Genomic DNA, 22,071 nt, shown 5'->3' with positions numbered 1-22,071 from the left:
AGCTCGTGGACAAAAATTTTCCTACCCGGAATTTACTTTGGGATTCATTTAAACATATCTTAATTAATCTAATTAGCTTTCTCGCTATTCCAAGTTCTGTAAGAACGTTGTATAATGAATGTTTCTCTCTTAACCGAGTCGTACGCCTTTCTAAAATCAATAAATAGTTGATGTACCATATTGCCACTTTCTTTCGAGTATTTGCATTGATATGTATGAATTGAATCACTGATTGGAAAAAGGGAATAAGTGCATCAGACCTAAGTTTTCAATAACGCTAAAAAACCTTCTAGAGGCGTTGTTTGTATTTCTTGCAAAAAGTGTATAATTGATTACTTGTAGCAAAACAACTAACAAACACTAAGACAACAAGAAGAATCTTGTATTGCAGCCCTGGAATTGGTTAGAAAAGCTTAAAAATGGAAAACAATATTCCCTTTTTCCAATCAATTAAAGTTGGGTGCAATTGTAATTGTGTGTAGGGTATGTAATGTGCAGTTTGATAGAAAGCTATGAAAATGTACATGAAAATGGTGAATGCAATGTTGTATGTTAATCTTGGATATATGTATTCGAAATATCACGAATATTAGGCTTCTAACACTTTTATTGTCACCGTTCGTTTTTCTGTACAGCACGTGTTATTCGTACAGCAAGAAAAGTAATACAATAGACAACTGAACAAAATACGTAGCAAAATACGTTGTCACAGTAGAATGGGTTTACATATGGTCCTATTCGTCTGCATCTTCTTCTTCTACAGTTTCTTGATCAGTGGTTTTCCATGAACAAATCATCCTATAAAACTGTTTGTATTGGTCAGGTATGTATTTGATGATTTGTGAAGAATCGTAGATCTTTTTCTGATTGATCGAGACTTGCCAATCTTATGCCTTTGACTTTGGCAGTGCAACGTTTGTGACATTACTTTTGAGTAATCGAAAAATATCAGTTCTTAGTCCATTGATAAACTTATGAGCTTGGACATAACCTGGAGATTCTGCTTTGTAAACAGTGTCTCTATTTACTTAATTGGAATTTCACTGTTTTGTCCACAATGCTACCTGAAAATTTCTAAAGCGGTTACCACCAATGTTTAAAATCTAAGATTTTTTTCATTGACAACTTCGTAAACCTGAAATGGAGGATCAGTATTTGTTGCATTCGTAATCATGTGGTTATACTGTGCTGGTAAATAAATGCGATTGTGTCGTTTGAGTTCTGGTTTGATTACAGCAAAATTTCGGTCACATGGTAAAACCTGTGACCTCTGACAGTCAAATATTAGTGTATAGTGGGAACCGTTATGATACGGTCAGGCTGAAAAGCATTCATGTCATTGAATGATTGCAGTTTTGATCACCACTTGTATCACTGAAAACATGTAAATCTGTAACTGATTGGAGCAAAAAGTTCTCCATAGATTGTGCAATGCAAAAAGAAGGCGAAGTATCGTAACGAAAGCTGAGGGCTCTGGTGGTTGTCTACTTACACACAGTCTCACAGTTGTGGTCTGTCCTGTAGTGACTGTAAGAAGGAAATAAGAAACGTAGTTATTCCCTTTTTCCAAACAGTGGTTCAATTATCATTTTCAAAAATGAATTCTCAAATATTGATTCTACATTGAATAATTCAGGTTCAATTAGATAGCATTTATTTCTAAGCACTCTATAACTCTATATTGAAGCACCTAATAACCAGAAATAATGATGAAATAGCAGCAAGTTTTCGTTATGCTAAATAGCGAATAAGGAGTGAAATTTTGCGTATTAAACTGTTTTAAATAGCAGACAGAATACGGGAATAGTACCTAAACAAAGAATCTTTATAATCTATTTATTCTTGATCTGGGAGTAAAGCCCACGACGCAGTGATAGTGCTAAATATTTTTACATGATAAACTAACTCGGTTCAGTGTAGGATCACTGGAATGGAATAAAAATTTAAAAATATAAATATGAGAGCTTGCTAGTTGAGGTGGAGGGTCTTTAGGAATTATGGAATGTAACTTTAGATATTATTAGGTAATTAGAGGTTGCAAAACCTGGTAAAAGAAGAACATTGTTCGCATACTTAGAACTACTCATATCCGATTCTCCAACCGCTGATTTATTTCCAAAGTTATAAAGATTTTTATTGTTTCTTGCCTTGAAGTGTTGATGAGTATTGATCCCAACATGTGTATCCAGATTCGATCTTTTGGTCTCAAACTTGTAGAAGGTAAAACACTTCCAGATATCCTGATATCACATGTCGTATAGATGTTCTAAACTCCAAATACAACTAAACAGCAAAACATCTTTGAAGTTGTGTGATGCTAAAGTCATCATTCAATGCTCAATGCTTCGTTAGTCAGCAGAAGGCAAGAGCAGCGGCTATGATATAGTAGTAGCTTATAACTCGAAACAGGTGTAATTAGTCTGGTGTGTTGAGGATAGGATCGTGACAGGCCAGACACAAGTATGAAACTTTGCAGATTGAATGTACTTCGGTATTCAATTAATTCAGGGTTGGATTCCAAAATTTTATTTCCGTTATTTTGAAATATGACGCCATATTGGATTTTCTTGGAATGTTCTCTTAAAAGATCATTATCTCGGTAACTAGCAATCTCATTTTGATGATTCGTTTTTTTAATTATAAGGTAAGCCCGAATGCAATCGATTATAACAGTAATGAAGACAAGGAAATGTAATAAAAGCGAAAAATTAGATATATTTAAGATTTTATAAAACATATTTACATAAAAATGAATTTTCCTCCAAACTAGTCTAATTTATGAAAACATGTACCCTATAACGTTTTAGAGCATAATAAGAGCTTTAATTAGGTGCCATACGTTAAAATGCGACGTGAAATAGTCGAAATATAAGTCTTGAAACAAACCCAACGCAAATAGAAAGAATGCGGAAGTGGTCAACTTAGTGAAAATTAGCGATGTCTGGCAGAAATTGTTTATCATTAATTATTCTAGTCATTATTCTTATCATGATTATTAATCATAACTATGTTTAAGCATTACTTAGCAATGTTGTGGGAGTTTCCATTTCAGCAGTTCTATCTAACATGAACAGCTAGTCTTTTTGTTCATAATATTGGTTATTATAATGTAATCGTGAACACATTTAAAGCATATTGTGCATTTTAATTTGAAGAATATCATTCCTTGCAGTATTTGAAATAATGTGTTTATTAAGTGTTTTCTAGCACACCATGAGGTGTATGTTGTAAATCATTTTCTTTCCTTTCTTTCAGGTACCGTATTAACGATATAAGAATTGAGAAGCCATACATTACACAGCCACACACACACACACACACACAAAATTAAAGTTTTGTACACCGGACCCCAGGGGATGGATCCGATGTATTTTCTTACACACAATCCAAATTTCGGAACAGCAAGACAATCGACTGTGTCAACTTTTTTATGGTCGAAAAACACCAGCGAATTTTGGATAAGAAGAATACACGTAACACAGTCATACAAAAAACAAAGTTCCGTCCAGCGTACCCCAGGGTATGAATTCTATTTATTTGCTTACATAGAATTCAAATTTTAAACCCTAAGACGATCGGCAGTGTCTATTTTTTATGGGCGAAAAACGTCAGCGAATTTTGGTACGTAAGACAGTATATGGGTTTTTCGATCATAAAACAAAACTAAAACGGTCACTCTTCTTGGTGTTTCAAAATTTGGGTTCGATATACCAAAGTACATCGATTCCATACCCTGGGGTACTCTGCACAAAACTTTAGATTTTTATATGATTGTTTTACGTGTATCCTCCTTGTACAAAATTCGCTAGTTTTTTGCCCATAAAGAAATGACACAAGCTATCGTCCTGGGGTTTCGAAATTTGCATTCTGTGTAACAAAATGCATCGAATCCATACTCTGGGGTCTAGTGCACAGAACTTTTATTTTTTGTGTGTGGCTGTGTCATCAATCAACATTAATTGGAATATCTGTATAGGTCTAATTTGTGGTTTACCACGACATTTAATTTACCCCTTATATAGAACTGATGGAAAAGGAGGAGACTGGTATTCAGAATTCCTGAGTATCTATAAAGATTTGGATGACTTAGCTGTGCCTGTGAAACCTGACGCTGGAAAAAACAAAGAATCAGTAAACACACTAATTGACAATGCAGCAAAGTGGCATAAACAGTGGAGACTGAAGTGTGTTTCCTCAAAATTAAAAAGGGAAATCGCAAAAGAACAGGAAAGAAAAAGTGAACAGAAATCAACAGAAAATAATGAACCAAACCGTAAGAGGAGAAATGAATGTAGAGGAAACATAATTCCATCAGATCACGTTGTAAGTTTAGTGATTCTGGGAAAAGGGCTAAAAGAAAATATCAAACACTTACATTTGACAAAAGTCTTAAGGAAATGGCAAAACAATTACAGGATATACTTCTGCTTTCTAAAATTTTCGGAGCAGACTTAGTAGAAATGAAAGGTACATACACCGTACAGTGCTTATGGATGTATAAAAACAGGTGCAGAAGTTTGGAAAGCGAATACCGATCTTGAAATGAAACTGAAAGTTAAGATGATGATGTTTTAGAATCCCGTGCATTTGCTGAACTCATAGATTACTTGGAATGTAAAATAGATGTTCATTTCATTTCCAAGTTGCCAGAAGTGCACATGAATTAAAGTTGAGAGCGGTAGGTTTATAAAAAAGCAGTGAATAAAACAAGGCTTAAGAACAAAATTCTCGTTCATTTTATTTCTGATTGTACTGAAGAGAGTGACGGCAAAAGTACATTTTTGGTATTTAATCAAGAACACGAGAATTACTCAAGGATATCATGTGCAAACGATCAAATGAAGAGGAGATTCATGTGTTCAAAATCTTTAAGAAGAGATATTATAAACTGGGAGTGCAAAAATTGTCAGGATATTTTACAGAAAACTGCCAAGATGAAAATGTTCCAGAACGCTTAAAAACATTAGTTTAATTACTGCTGTATGGATCCAGAAGCAGATCCAAGACGGACTTCTGGGGGGAGTAGGTTGTAATACTGTTACTTAGAGCTACTTTTAACAGCTCCAAACTCTGGGATGGGTTTTAAGATTTAGGATTTTGATTTCTGGGCTTTCGGCATCTAAGGCCATTTAGCACAAAATTAAAAAAAAAAGTTTCCTCTTCTAGGATCCTCTTCTATGGATCTAACCATTTATGAATCTAATATAGGAGAAACTTCTACAACATATTCTCCAAAAAGATTAGGCTATCAGTAATTTACATAAGTCAAGCGTTTCTGGAACACATAATCGTGTGCTGCAAATTGAAAATCAGATAGCAGCAGTGGCGTTGTAGACGTTACAAATTAGAGGACCTTGTCTGACCTTTCCCATTAGGGACTAATTTGTACACCGACGGTGTACTAGAGAATTTAGGCCACGACACATCATCAACTATTTCGACAGGATTTTTCCATGGTACAAGTATTAGCATATTCCAAGTACTTTCCGATTCCAGCAATGGTTTACCCCAGTATCAATTGGAGTAGAAGATTACTTATTACCAGATACGTGTGCTATTGAACATCATGTTATTTAAACAAACTACAAGTTCCTATTACTGTTCAAGAGCAAATACATCCAGGGCTCTAAGAAGCACTTAAGACACAGGGATAGTGAATTGAAAGAAATTCTCTGCCAGGAAAAAATAAATGCTTGTAAGGAAAGTACCATTTAGTTCAATCAGAAAGTGTACGTCCTACTAAAATTATCAACGTCATGCTATGAATTTTTACTGAGAAAGCGGCGTCTCTTTCAATGGTGAAGCATAGTATATCTAGTATAAAGAAAATTACTGATCGATGTAATCGTAATCAAATACCGGTTATTGTCCTTGACCAGCCTCTCTTTCCAATAGCAAAACAAATACAGTGGAGATGGATCGATTCGTACTACGGAGAAGTTTTATGGTTATGCTTGGTGGACTACAGATTAGATGGCCTTATAGAGAGTGAGTGTTAGGCCACATACTAAAGTGGCCTAACAGAAGTATTATAGACTCCCATAACAAAATAACAGAAGTGTTAAAGGCTCTAATGGAATCAGTAACTTGACCCAATATCCACATGTTTTTCAACGGTGGATGCTCCTGAGTTATGTAGAATTACAAAAGAATTTGAAGATGCAGCACACATTGAGGAAAACATCAACGAAAATTATGTTGGAAGTGGTGTAGGCTAAGTTTTAGCGATCTTTGTCAAACAATGCATAACACAATTTCTGCTGCAGGAAATCAGTTTTTAGGCGTCCAACAGGTAATGAATCTATCAACACATGCGTATACTTCACAGGAGCTTCAAAACCTGTTGCAGAAATAAAATTGGCTGGTAAAAACCAATATAAAGATTTCATTGACTCGGTGTTTGTAAAACGAAGCAAGATAGTTTATTCTTCTATATAAAAGAGAATAATTTTCCTTTCTTTGAGAAACGCTTAAAGAAGGGTAGGAGATCATCTGAACGGATGATAGATTAATTTTTAAAAAGTGATTAAAGAGGTGTATGTTCAAAAAAGATGTTAGTGTACAGATGTTTGCTGCTGCCGAGGCTTTTGTGATGAACAGTAATGTGACTAGGAAGTTCTTACTTTGTGGAAGAGGTCTGTGTTATCAATTTTTGCCACTTTGATAGCATTTTGTTTCGAAATATTCAGTTTTTCAGTAGCTATTTATTACATTTCAGAAAGTTTAGATTAAAAATTAACATATGTGCAAAAATGTATTTATGATGTGGCTTTTTACTGTCTTAGATGATATAATTTATATGAACAATATAATGTTCATTTAATAACAATAGCAATGTAATATACATAATATTGATTTGAATAACAATTCACAAAAGTGGAGAAATATTAATATTAATTGCCTGGTTCCTAGCATGTTTGTAGTCACACAACGCTAAGTTTGACTCCCTGCTCACTTTTTTTATTCTATTGCACAGATTTGTTAGTTTAACTATATATCGACCATTTTTCATTGCATTTTAACGTATTATACATCAAATTAAAGTTCTTTTGATGCTTTTTCAAACGTTATAGTATACATGTTTCCATAAAAAGAATCATTTTGGAGGAAAATTCATTTATATGTAAATATGTTTTATAAAATCTTAAATATTTCTAATTTTCTAGTTTTTATTATATTTTCATGTTTTAATTACTGTTATAATCTTTTAAGAGAACATTCTAAAAAATCCTATATGGCGGCATATTTCAAAATGCCGGCCAGAAAACTTTGGAACCTGACCCCAAAACGAATTGTATAATAAAGTACTTTCAATCTGCCAAGTTTCATACTTGTGTCCAGAGCCATTTTTGTTAAGAGACCAGACTAAATGGATCAAGTGGGTCAGTAACAACTTATCCCAAGAATCAATGTAGCTTGGGATAAGTTACGTATAGCATATGAATCTAACGAGAAGGATATGAAAATCTTTGTAGGGTTGGTAATAGTATACTACTCACAGAAGATTCCAAGCTGTTTGAAAGATGGAACGTTACTATGTGCATCGACAGATGTTTTAGATCACATATTTTGTTGATACGATTATTGAAGATTGATGTCCTTCTCTGCCTTGCAGAGTAACGTTCCTGCGTAGAATCATGGCTGGTAAATGACAGTTGAATACATCCAAGGCTTCAGCGAGACTCGAACACAAGAACGTCCAACAATTGGAAGTAAAGAAATCGTAGTGGAAGACTTGTTATATATTTCAAAATGTATTATATTTGACTCCGGAATTGATGTTTTCTAGTTAACTCGAAATTGAATGTATGGTTCACGGAAAATCATTGGTTGTATTGTAGCTGAAAATTACGTATATATCTTACGCATCAAATACAGATTTTGATTGCTTAAACAAAAATATTATTTTATAAATGATATCGTGATTAAACTAATCGCATTTACAGCTTAAGGTATTCTCTACGTATAATTCAAACTTGTGAATGATGTGATGAATGAAGTGATTATTTTCTTTCCTCTAATGTACAGATTTACTCCTTTATTGGCAGTGATATCTGAAAGAAATATTCTGTACAATATCATCAACTATTTACAAACTACACAAAGGTTACGTGTCTTATTAAGTATTTGATGCAACTTTCCATTTGCATCTATCATTTGAGTGTTTAATGGAATAAATTGTGATGATTTTTCTTTAATTCTTCAATTTTCTTCTCTTTGTGAAATATTTAAGCAAAACTGCAATATGTTTACAGATAGAATTAGGACAAATCCGATAGCCTAACTAACCTCAAGATTACTAAATAACATTTTATTTTCGAAGTTATTATGAATTAAATGTTGAATTAATATTCTGTTGCTGAATTAGGTTTTAGTCAGATACTGTAAGGTAATTTAGTCATTTAAATTTTTCTTCTTTAACATCGTTTGGAAAGGTGCTTCCATTGAACATTATGAAACCACTTATCCAAAGTATTATTATTATTATTATTATTAGTAGTAGTAGTACTACTACTAGTATTAGTAGTAGTAGTGATAGTACTAGTAATAGTAGTAGTAGTAATGATCGACGCTGAACTACCTACAACCAATGATTTGATGGATAATTTCTATGCCAAATTTAATTTGGCAACACTCTACATTACTTAGGTAGCTATTTTTATCACATATGTTCGCTTTCAAATAGTCAGATAGCTGCTCTTACTAGAAAAATGTTTCAATTACATTGACTTCATTAAAAACAATGCTTAAATATTTTCAACCTTTACAAGCAAAACAATCAAGATACTGTTGAATATCGACAACCTAATTACCGCTCTCAAATTTTCTGTAAGTATATGAATAAATAAGTCAATAATAGATATAATACCAACTACTCAACACAAAACATTTTTTCTTTTCTCTGATCAAGAATACTAAATAAGCATTTTCCCGAAAACAAAAACTATTGTGCGTAGAGTAACGAATTTACGACTCGCTTCACGGTGTACTATTAGAACGTAAAAGCGTTTACTTGTAAGTCTACAGTGAATAATTTAGAATAAATAATAGAAATGAAAATTATCAGAAAATAATCTACGTGATGTTACTCGAACATTCATTGATAAAGTTGCTCTGTAATATTAACCTCTAAACAGTGTGAAATGTGTTGTGATTCAATCTATAAATTTAGTCGTATGTGCGGGGTAAACTACAGGGAGTATTTGTTTAAACTTAACGAGCCTATACAGAGAGCAAATCCGTATCATAAAAACAGTTCTTTGAAATGAATATCTCAGTACTGAAAGTGAATAACATTTTTCTACATCCTCCTAATAAATGTAGACCCAATGGAGTTAAACTGCCTTGCTAATCGATGACTGAAACAATTTCTTAAAAATTACTTAAATCATGATCAAGCACTTATACATTTTTTCCAGTAAGTGGAAAGAGAACTAATACAATACTAGCTAAGGTTAGGTTTGTGCCTTCTCCATAGGAGCTCAGGTGTGACTCCTATTGAAGTCGTGTGGCATGTATCTCACGTTCAATTGCAGGTCTACGAACATATAGCCTCAGTGCTGAAATGAATCTTAAATTTCAATTCAATCATCGAATTTTCTGTACTCAAAGTGAAAAACGCTAATCATCTTTTCTCCAAACTTCTGTATGAAATAACTAAAATACTTGCATGCACCTTTAGATGCGTTTTATGGTGTAGAGTGCAAAATAAGACCTTCGATCTAACGATAAGTGACCAGAATAGGGCATAATCGATCTTGTAAATATTACCTCTTTTGGAAAAATATTTTTGACTCATTTGTTAGTTCATACGGTACATTATAAATGATTTCAAAATGTATGAACAATAATAACAAAAACGTTGCAAGAATATTCAAATTAATTTCTATTAGTTTGCTGTGGCTGACAGTAAATTAGTTTTGAAACTTAATCTTATGATATTAGTTCTTAGTGCTATCATTTTATAAATGTGATAGTATGAAATGAAACGAGAGAGAAGACAATTGAACCTCGCTTTATGAAACGCAATGGCAGTGATTGTACTGGAACATCTTATTACTATTGAAAGAAATTAGTGAATTATAATTTAAAACGTCTTCTATTTGAAGTAAACTTTGGTCAAGTTGATATTTCCACATCACTTGTGATACTGGTAACTGTACACCCCATTGCGGCCAAGACAATCTTAGTTTGAATATGTTCGCAAAGGCGTCGCAATGGTTTAAATTTTGTCTGTATTTAGTTGTGAAATCTTCTTGTCCCATTTTTATGGCCTATTCTCACCGTAATACTCTAAAATATTATCTGTGAAATTATATACTTTTACGTGAACAGTTACACACTCAATCTTAATGAATAGTACACGAGAATATAGGTGGAGGACACAGCGTTACCGCAACCATGATTACTGTTGCATCTAAGAGAAATGTAACAAATGTGGGTCTTGACACACGCAAAATTATCTCAGTTTGAAATAGCAAAAGTATAAAAGTCCTAGGCTTTGGATCTTGAATTAAATTATATAGGGGGCACGATGACTCAGTGGCAGAGAGTTTAAATGTGGTACTTGGTTTCCCTGGTTCCATCCCAGGCCAAGTAAGTTTGTGGTGGACAACATTGTGCCCGTGGGTTTTTTCGTTTCCTCCCACTTTTCATCTTCCACCAGATCTTTCATCATCATTCACTTGCTTTAATCATCATCTCCCTTAGCCTAAAGTGCATAATCATAGGACATTACAATAAAAGATTTCATTTTCGTTTGAAGGATAACTCCTTCATGGCTAAGTGATTTGCGTACACTTCTTAGTCGTTGAAGATCCAGGCTCACTTCCCGGCGGGATAACATTTGATTTTGGTCCTAAATTAAGCCATTGGTCTACGTCTCATATTACCTCTCTGCTGAAAGAAATGCTAAATTCAATCACATCAAATTCTTGAATAAAATTAAATTATGGAAATAAGAACTAGCGAAGCAATTAATTATTACATTCATTATTAGCTAATTGCGAGTTAAGCTCTCATCTCAATTCCAAGGATACAAAACTTGAACCCATAGCTAAATATAGGATCGGAATCACACAAGATGCCCTTGGGAATCCAAACTACGTTTAGTATTCCATGCCGAAGCCACGTACGTAAGACCATTAGCCATCAAAAATTCTAAATATTATCTTTTACACGGAACTCTTAAACTTTGAACAACTACCAGATATGTTGTCCGCACCAAAACACAAAGCATGCTCATTTATCTAATATACTAACTTTGAAATGAAATGTTAATAACTATCACGTTAAATCTTGGAATTTTTAAGTATCAAGACAATTAACACAATGATTCATAATATTATTTTAATATTTGTAGGTCTACAAGTACATTCCAACAACATGTAGGAAAAAGGTGAGGAAAATGATCCCTGCAGGTAAAATGATTCATCCCCCTCCAACGGAAACTGATTGCACTGCCTGTTGTATCACGTGATTGCTACGTCACACAAAAGAAGCTGTTTTTGTTCATCAGTTCTCTTTGGAAGACAAATGTTTTCTTAGTCTTCCAGGCAAAACAATAACATTTTCATAACATTGTTTATAAGGCAAACGATTCTTTTTTGCAGTAATCGTACTAATGCATGAATTAGAATGTAAATGAGACACTATTTGTTTCGAAGTCAGTGCTTAACGCTATACATTTAGCAATTAAATTCGAAGTCGTCTCCATGTTTTGTCACACAAGAACGAATTTAATGGAAGTCATATGAAAAGACAAATGATCCCGGGAACATTTTACCTTAGGATTATTCCATTTGCTTTGGGATCATACATTATCCACATGAACACAACAATAAAATCCTTGGAGATCCCTGAAGTCTTCCTGAAGTGTTCTACAAACATTTTCTATATTGAACAGTATATTAACCTACTTCAACCAACTATAAATACTACTATTACTAACATATTTTAACACAATATTGCTGCACTCTGTACTCCACTTTTTTAATATATATATATATATATATATATATATATATATATATATATATATATATATATATATATATATATATAATAATAATAATAATAATTTTTGTAAGTTCACAAGAATTCTCTATTAGTTTCAATGTAGGGATCATTTTACCCCTCCACTAAGACAAAATGATCCTTTCGTAATACTTTCAAATTTGAGTCAAATTTGAGTCAATAATGTGAAAGATGTTTATTGACAATGTTCAAAATTACAAGTTAGAAACCTGAGATATCACCTTATCCTACTGATATAATTACCACAGTAGAGATAATTAGATCTAAGATCTGGAGGCCAATATGTCTTAAGGGTATCATTTTATCGACCTCTCCCCTACATTATTGTAATCAACAAGTACATTATTTGTAGAATGCTTACAATCTTGTGTATTCTTCAGGGTAACAAAGTGCCAATGTTATTAGACTGGCATTTTCCGGCTCATCAAAAGTTTCTACTTCGTATGCTACTGCACTATGCCAATACTTCATAGTTAAGGATCTAGCGGTGATTACTGAGAAAGCAAACATAGCAGTCCAAAATAATAGCCACAAGAGCCTGAAAAGCAAAGTAAATGAGACATTGATAAATATTTTATGTAGGTATAGTTAATCAAAATTAAGGACGATGTACCCCATTCTGTGTAATCTCTAAATATTTCTAAATAAACGTTTTCTTGATGTGTATATATAATATAGTAGAGTGAAAAAAATGAAAGTCGTCCAACGACATCGTACTAGGTGTCAAATGTTATATATTGACTACTGTATGACCGTTAATTTTTTAAATACAATTTTCAGTATTCGTCTTCATTCCCCGCAAGTTTCTTAAAGTTCGCAACTGTTGTAATATAATTTTAAAATTAATAGAAAACAATTAAGAAATTTCAAAAGCTCATTTCATGAATGAAATTGAATGTGTGTCGGGATTTCTCTATTGACCAGTAAGACGTACATTATTTTTTTTTTCATAATGTTCTAACTTCATCTTCATTTTCCGCAAGGGTTTTGAAATTTACAGGTTTATGTTTGGAGTCAATATCGAATGGCGAATATGTTTACTTCTAGAAAACATATTTCTTGACACAAATATGAATTTAAGACAAATTTCAATACGGAGAACCTTGCTTTTTAAAAAATTCCTGCAACCTCATTCAGCATTTTCGTTCATAATTTTCGAAATTTCATTAATGAAAGTAAACCTCGTTGAGCGTGTTACGTCGTGATTCATAACATTTAATAGTTTTTTTCAACACAGTGTTAAGAATTATGTAATTTCGGGTAATTGGTCCTTAAATATAAGATTTTTCATTAAAATACGTTGCGATTATTTAGTTTAGTGCTAAACGGCTTGTGTGTGTGAGATATAAGGTTAGGCTTTGTTACGTTTAGTCGAAAAATAAAAATATGTAAAATGTTTGTGAATAAAATCTCCGTTTTAAAATAGCAATAGTTTCGTGAGATACTCGTAATTGAGTTACCTTGGTGGTGCCTGTGGTGAAGTGCGCGAGCTTTCCGCTCTGTGTCGCTAGTTGTCGCTGCAGCCAGCTGCCTGCTGCTTAACTAGCGGACGGGGCAATTTAACATAGGTACTGCTTGAGTGAAGTTCGAAAACTTGATAGTGGGAATTGTGAAATGGAGGTGTTAATATTTGAAGTTGATACGACAGGAACCAGTGGATTTTGGCTGCAAGGAGACCAAATGTATATCTAACCACTAAAAAGGCTCTGTAAAGGAAACAGGTTTGGAGACAGGAAAAAAAAAAGGAAAATGAAAATGAATGAAACAGTTTCTGGTTTGTATGTTAGTTATTCTTATTTCCATTAGAAACTTCCATTTCACTTTTCTTATTGTCTTGTTTGAAAAAGGAAATAATGAAAAGGAAAATAAATGAAAGAAACTTGGATTCTGTCAACTTACGTTACCATTAAATGCCTTGGTTAAGCTATTTGAATAAACCCCTTTTGGATTTTTCTTTTAACTATAAATTAAGTTTCAGTAGCTAACCCTGGTTATTCGTATTGGGTAGAGAATTTCAATATCATTTAAAGTTTCGATAAACAGTGCTTTATTGCGTTTAAAGTGGGGATTTTATATCTAAAGACTCTAGTGTCAAACAAATCTTGGAAAAAAAAAAGTTAATGTGTGTTACTTTCTCATTGGATGTTGTAGCTGAAATTTAATTTAGTCCACTGCAAGACTTTCTTTATTACTTTTCGTTCAAGTTATTTGTTACAAATTTCACAAAATAAAGTTTGTTAGTTGTTATCTGAAATTGGGATTTGCAGTAATATGAAACTGATACGAACCTATTCTACCCTTCTATCGTAACTATCGCGCTCACTCGATGTGTGGACGTTAATTGTCAGTGCTGGTTGTTTTATTTTCAGGAATTATTTTGCAGTAAAGAATTTTAATGCTATTTATATTCCTAGTGGGTAAAACAGCTAGAACTGGGAATTGGAGGATACATGAAATTATATATGTGTATTTCATTACGCAACACATATATAATTTAAATAAGGTACCTATGTTAAATTGCGAGTGTAAAAATAATTGAAGGGTTTTCATGAATAGGTTTTCTCTCTTTGAAAGTTTCTGTATAGCAGAGTTTCTGTGGAAGGATTTCCTGCTTAATGCTTTATTGGCAATTTGTTTATTGCAATTGGTACTGTTTGTATATAGACGTTAATGTGTTTGTACCTCTTGCATTGTTTATGGCAGGTTGCTAAATGCGTAAAATTGATAGTTATGGAAGTCGCATGCTAATGTGGGAGGAAACTTTATGGAAGTATATTACAGAAACATAATAGATATAAAATTCCCAATTTATATTGTAGTGTTTATTTATATATATGTAATTCCTCTCTCCCCGTTATATTGTTTTGTATTTAAGAGTAATATGGCACAGTTTAATGACATAAGGGCTGGTTTTGTACACGATAATGATCAATCTAGCTCTAGTGGCGATGAGTTTGTGGGGTATCAATATGAAAATCCCTTATTTGAAAATGACCTGAGCGGAAGACAAATTCCTAATTATAATAGTACTTCTCCTAATATGGGAAGGGGAGCCTCTAATATGAGAGGGGGTGGTCGGACCGAAATGGTACCTCCACTAACCCGTCAATTTCAATTCAATTTTTCAAGGCATGCGTCGGATAGCATGTATAAAGTCTTAATGGAGGAAATTAATAGTTTACCTGTAATTGATGGAGGAAATACAGACTTGACTTTCAAGTTTTTGCTTCGTTTAGATAGTTTTCTCAGGGGACGGGATTTCCCGTTGGATTTGGTGCTAATCGCTTGTCTTTCTCGAACAAAAGGGGAAATTCAGGAGATGGTACAATCTCTGATTGGAAGTTCCCTCTCATGGGAGACTGTTTGTAGGCGAATAATGTTGCGTTTCATCTCTACTATTGCTAGAACTCAATATATGAAGTTATATTTTTACACTACTATGAGTGAAGAGGAAACACTCTATGACTTTATTGATTCTAAATTATCTATAATTAAGGTTTTGGATATGAGTTTTGATGAACATACTATTTGTAGTCTAATTGTAAATATGGTTACTCCTCGAACGCATGAATTTTTAGTTGAGCACGGATTTCCTAACACTTTTGAAAACTTGTTAACTTTAGCTGCTAGGTTTGATGCTTTGTTCCGATATAAAAGGGATTATTATAAGTTAAGCAAACGAACCTTAGGGGACAAACAAAATCTGGTCGCAACACAAAAGTCACCTAATATGTTGAAGGCTCGTGGCATGCGTAGCACAGTGGTTCAGGTACCGAAACAAAAATGTTATATTAATCATCCTAGTGTTCACCAGTTAGGTTATGAAGACGACTTAATTAGTGGAATGCAAATGAGGGAGAATAGTCAGGCTACAAAAGTAAATAGATCTTTGGGTAATAATACCCTAAAATGTAAATGTCCTCATTCAGATTTAGATAAATTCAATAGAGTACGGGGTGTTCATTCTCAACCACGGTCTAATGTGAAAATAAATGAATTTGGGGAATCTACTGAATCAAGTATAGTTCATACACCTGATAAAAGATTAATGAATTTAATTTTGGTGTTAATTTATATAAAAGGCGAAGCTGTACCTTGCGTAATAGACACTGGCAGTAGTAACAATTTCATTAGTCAGCGCTATTATCAACATCTAAGTAGTATGTGTCGTATAAAAAGTGAGAATGTGAACTTACGAACTACGGGTCTTGGAAATACTCAGATTCTCGTAAAACAGAGAGTTCGTATTTACTTCCGCATGGGACGTCAGCAGTTTTGTGAACTGTTTTATATCATCGAGTCGGATGACTTTGATATTCTTTTGGGTAACAGTTTTCATACAAAGTATAGTGCTGTTATAGACTTACCTAATAACTTATATAGAGTACAAAATCGAAGAGTAAGCGTACCTATACAAGATGCCTCCCAGTTGTCGGCAGAAACTGTGCGCTCTTCCCTTTATACTTCTAGGGGAGAGGATCGTGGAAGGCAACCACCATGCAACTTAGGTTCGCTGGAAACATCTTCTACTCCTAGTACTTCTGTGAGTTTTCAACAACAGCATGGATTGCCGGAAGCTGCTGCATCCACGTCATATGGAGCTGTTCCAAAAGAACCAGACCCAGAGTTGGAGTTTTGCTATGATCATTCGGTTCTTCATCCAGAGAGGATTACCGAGGAAAATTTACAAGGTAATTATAAGGTTTCGCCTGAACTTTTACTAATAGATCCTAGTTTACAGAAATATGTTGATAAAATTTTAAATAGTTATCAAGATGTGATTTCGGATAAAATCGGTAGAGTCAAGAACTTTGAATATAAAATAGAAGTAACTGATAATACTCCCATTAGACAACAACCTTATCATCTCCCTACCTTTAAACAAAAAGAATTAGAACAATATATTGAACAACTTGAGAAAGATGATGTTGTAGAGAGGGTAGACTTTTCACCTTTTACTTCCCCATGCTTTCTTGTAAAAAACTCAGATAAAAGTAGTCGTTTGGTCGTAGCGTACGGAGAAATGAATAAGCGGGTGATTTGTAATAATTTTCCGTCTCCTAACATGGAGAACGTTATATCAAGTATTTCTAATCACTCTATATTTAGTAAACTGGATCTCCGATCCTCTTTTTTTCAGTTGACCTTGACGAAAGACAGTCGTCCTTATACTGCCTTTGTTACAAAAAATAAAATTTATCAATTTAAGGTTTGTCCTATGGGTTTTCTAAATAGCCCATTTGTGTTAAGTAATTTAATGAATAAGGTACTTGATGGGTTAATTGGAAAGAATTTGGAAGTATTCTATGATGATATTCTATTGTTTAGCTCTAATGTCGAAGAACATAAGAAATTGTTAGAGGATGTTCTCTCCCGTTTAAGAAAATGGGGTATAACAATTTCCCCTAAGAAAACATTCTTGTTTCAACAATCTATAAAGTACTTAGGGTTTCGTTTTGAAAAAGGAACTATGTGTATTGACTCCGACAGAATTAAGGCAATTCAGGATATTCCAAAACCAAAAAATCGAAAAGGAGTGAATAAAATATGCTCATTTTTTGCATTTTACTCTAAATTTGTAAGAAATTATTCTGAATTGATAGCTCCTCTACAGGAATTACGATCTCCTAAACGAGTATTTAAGTGGACCAAAGATCATGATATTGCACTTCAAAGATTGAAGGATGAATTTTGTTCTCATGTAATTTTGAAAGTTCCTGATATGAACTCAAGCTTTATTGTCCATTCGGATAGTAGTTTGCGTCATTATTCGGGAGTTTTGAGTCAATATGATGAAAATGGTAATTTGAGACCTGTTGCTATGTTCTCTAAAGCAATTCCCCCTACAGATTGGAGTAAAAATGTCTATGAGTTGGAACTTAAAGCCCTCACTCTTTGCTTAGAACGATTTGAATATTATCTATTCAATCCATTTGTTGTATACAGCGATAGTAAAAGCCTCTCTTGGCTTCTTACAAATCATAAAAGACAACGACGGTATGGAACTCTTCTGGAGAAACTTGCACGTTTTAGGTTTAGAATAGTCCATATCCGCACTAAGGTAAATTGTATAGCTGATTTTCTCAGCCGTGTTGGCAATCATTTGGAATTTTATACGAAAGACGCAGATACTGTTGAAGTTGTCAAAGATCATGGTAAAAGTGTAAATGTGTCTTTTGTAAATTTTTGGAAGTATCCTGATTTCAGTATATCCTTGAAAGAACATCAAAGGAAAGACCCAGAGCTGCAAGAGATTATAACCAAACTCGAAAGTAAGCAAGAGGTAAGAGGTTACAAATTACAAAACAACATCTTGCTAAAACGAACAAAAGGTAAATCTGGTCAAGGTTTTAGAGCTGTCGTACCTTCTTCTTTAATTAATAGCATTCTAGAGTATGCTCATAATTCTTTAGTACCGGGAGGTCATATGGGAATTAAGAAAACGATACAAAAGGTTGCTTCTCGCTTTACATGGTCAACAATGTATTCAGATATAAAGAACTATTGAATATTTGTGAAATATGTCAGAAATGTAAAGATAAAACTAAGAAACCTATGGGAAATTACTATACTAGAAATGTTAAGCATCCGAATTACATTTGGCACATTGACGTAGCTGGGCGTCTTCCCAATAGTTCGGGATACGAGTTTATTTTGATTGTAACAGATTCTTTCAGTAGATTTGTGTTTTTAGAACCTTTGAGACAATTAAATTCTAAGACTATTTGTAATAAATTATTAGATCTTTGTCTGAGATTTGGATTTCCAGGTTCTGTCTTGCACGACGGCGCGACATATTTTGTATCAGAGTACTTTTCTCAATTTTTGTACTCTTATGGTATTCAGGATGTAAAATTATCCCCTTATAACCCGTCGCCGAATAAGGCGGAAAGAACCATAAGGTCGGTGAAGAATTTAATTCGTGCATACGTTGATAAGTCACAAAGAAAATGGGCCCAATTGTTATCTAAAATCGCGTTCACTATCAACATTAGCATGAATGAAATTACTGGTTATTCACCTAGTGAAATTTATATGGGAAGAAAATTTTATCATCCTCTTGACATTAAATGGTTATTAGATCTAGAAATTTTGGACGATGACCTAAATAAAGATGAGAAATTTGCTATTATCTGTAATAACATTCAGAATTCCTGGAAACGTAGTGAGAAAATTTACTCTCAGAAACATATTCCCGTTAATATACATGTAGGAGATCTTGTCTTAGTGAAAAGAATGTTAAAATTGTCAGTGGAAAAGCACTTTAACCCTAAAATTGCTCCTCCTTGGGATGGTCCATTTGAGGTGTTAAGTAAACCTACACAGAACACAGTGTGGTTAAGAAGTGTAGAGAATCCTAATATTAGGTTGAAACGCCATGTCTCATTTTGTAAAATCTTTAACGTTCCTCCTAATGCTCAGAGTAATAATAATTAAGATACCTTTATATATACTTGAATTTTTTGGTATTTGTATTGAGATTTATTGTATATATCTTGTTGTTGGAATCCTTGTTGTGTTTGTTTTATTCTGTTTTTTCCTGCAGGAAAATCTTCATTATTGTTAAGGGCTAGGAGTTGTGGTGGTAGAGCCCATCATCATCATCTGTGTTCGTCGCGTGATTGTCGTTAATATGTAATGGAGTGGATAATCTAAGTTTGTAAGAGGATTAACCATATAATATTGATCTTGAAGGAAATTTGGTAATGTACAAATAATTTTTATTTTTCTCCTCTTGTTTTGTTTAATAGTATTGTTTGCCTTCTACAGGGGAGGGGGAAATTAATGTGTTACGTTTAGTCGAAAAATAAAAATATGTAAAATGTTTGTGAATAAAATCTCCGTTTTAAAATAGCAATAGTTTCGTGAGATACTCGTAATTGAGTGACCTTGGTGGTGCCTGTGGTGAAGTGCGCGAGCTTTCCGCTCTGTGTCGCTAGTTGTCGCTGCAGCCAGCTGCCTGCTGCTTAACTAGCGGACGGGGCAATTTAACATAGGTACTGCTTGAGTGAAGTTCGAAAACTTGATAGTGGGAATTGTGAAATGGAGGTGTTAATATTTGAAGTTGATACGACAGGAACCAGTGGATTTTGGCTGCAAGGAGACCAAATGTATATCTAACCACTAAAAAGGCTCTGTAAAGGAAACAGGTTTGGAGACAGGAAAAAAAAAAGGAAAATGAAAATGAATGAAACAGTTTCTGGTTTGTATGTTAGTTATTCTTATTTCCATTAGAAACTTCCATTTCACTTTTCTTATTGTCTTGTTTGAAAAAGGAAATAATGAAAAGGAAAATAAATGAAAGAAACTTGGATTCTGTCAACTTACGTTACCATTAAATGCCTTGGTTAAGCTATTTGAATAAACCCCTTTTGGATTTTTCTTTTAACTATAAATTAAGTTTCAGTAGCTAACCCTGGTTATTCGTATTGGGTAGAGAATTTCAATATCATTTAAAGTTTCGATAAACAGTGCTTTATTGCGTTTAAAGTGGGGATTTTATATCTAAAGACTCTAGTGTCAAACAAATCTTGGAAAAAAAAAGTTAATGTGTGTTACTTTCTCATTGGATGTTGTAGCTGAAATTTAATTTAGTCCACTGCAAGACTTTCTTTATTACTTTTCGTTCAAGTTATTTGTTACAAATTTCACAAAATAAAGTTTGTTAGTTGTTATCTGAAATTGGGATTTGCAGTAATATGAAACTGATACGAACCTATTCTACCCTTCTATCGTAACTATCGCGCTCACTCGATGTGTGGACGTTAATTGTCAGTGCTGGTTGTTTTATTTTCAGGAATTATTTTGCAGTAAAGAATTTTAATGCTATTTATATTCCTAGTGGGTAAAACAGCTAGAACTGGGAATTGGCGGATACATGAAATTATATATGTGTATTTCATTACGCAACAGCTTCAACTAGCAGCTCTTCAACAATCACATATTTTCAATCGTTGTTCTGAAATTTATAATTGTTCAATCAAAAAGTCAACTTAACTGTTCTCTTTCTGGTAGTTCCAACGAGATCAGCGGTAATGCTCTATCCACAGAAGAATATTATTGGAATATTATATTTGGACTATTCTCTGAAAAGAGAATACATGACAACAGAAAGTGGAAGTCTGGGAAATGTATGAAGATATTGTTACTCAGTTCAAATATATTTGAAGAAAAGCGTTGACTCTCATTTTTCATCATGTAAGAATATTTACATTGCTGAAGACACATTACGAATGGTCCCTATCCCTGAGGCCAGCCGAAAAGAGACAGAAAATTTTAGAAATGCAATTCAAGTGCTTAAAGAAGCGATAATGCTCTTCGAAATTGATGCATGTAAAGGTATTGACAAAGAATTTAACCGTTATTAGTACTTACATAAAGTTCCTACAGAAGAACAATGTTTCTCAATACATCAGAGACATACGATGGAAATGCTAATTGGTATTATTGATCTTCGAAACACAAAACAACTCCAAAAAGTATGAGTGAGAAAGATGAATAATCTAAATGAGACCGGCACAAGACTGCTAAATTAGAACACTGTCGTAACCATTGCAAAATCGTCAGGAGCTTTTTATAAAGGTTTTGCATTCAAAACCGGTTCATGAAGAAAAACTTGACGTAGATATTTCTTTAGTAGAATTACATTGTACATGTAAACTGTCAACCTCATCGACGCCCAAATCACGACTCAATCTTTCAACATTTGGTAGAAGGTGACAGATACAGAGAGCACGACAGACCTCCTGCCGCCCCCACGTCAGCGTTAGTGTACGATTTAAACAGAGAAAGGAAGACAGCAGATGAATCACCACCTATTATTCTAGATATAAGTAAAGTTCGGAGAGCTTTGCATCGGAATCTTGAAAGACAGAGAAATAAGAAGGCATTACAATTCAGGGATTTAATTTTAATGGCAAAAATGTAGAACCATCTCCATGGAAAGGACAGGAGATTGTACTTTTCATCGTATGCGTTAAGTAGAAGAATAAATATCATTGAATTGGGGACTAGAAAGCGTGTCCATGGAGGATG

General features: G+C 33.6%; 1 protein-coding gene across 1 annotated transcript in view; it reads right to left on the bottom strand.

Moving 5' to 3' along the window:
- LOC145688087 (uncharacterized) overlaps positions 1–22,071 on the bottom strand; it is a 130,000-nt gene that overhangs the window by 36,217 nt on the left and 71,712 nt on the right. The window contains exon 10 of the mRNA XM_081761822.1: positions 12,398–12,574. Within this exon, the coding sequence (XP_081617948.1) occupies positions 12,398–12,574 (177 nt within the window). The remainder of the gene's footprint in view (positions 1–12,397; positions 12,575–22,071) is intronic.

This window comes from Thermobia domestica, chromosome 1 (assembly GCF_964235325.1).
Source record: "Thermobia domestica chromosome 1, izTheDome1.hap1.1, whole genome shotgun sequence".
Lineage (NCBI taxonomy): Eukaryota > Metazoa > Arthropoda > Insecta > Zygentoma > Lepismatidae > Thermobia > Thermobia domestica.
This window is presented reverse-complemented; position numbering and strand designations above follow the sequence as displayed.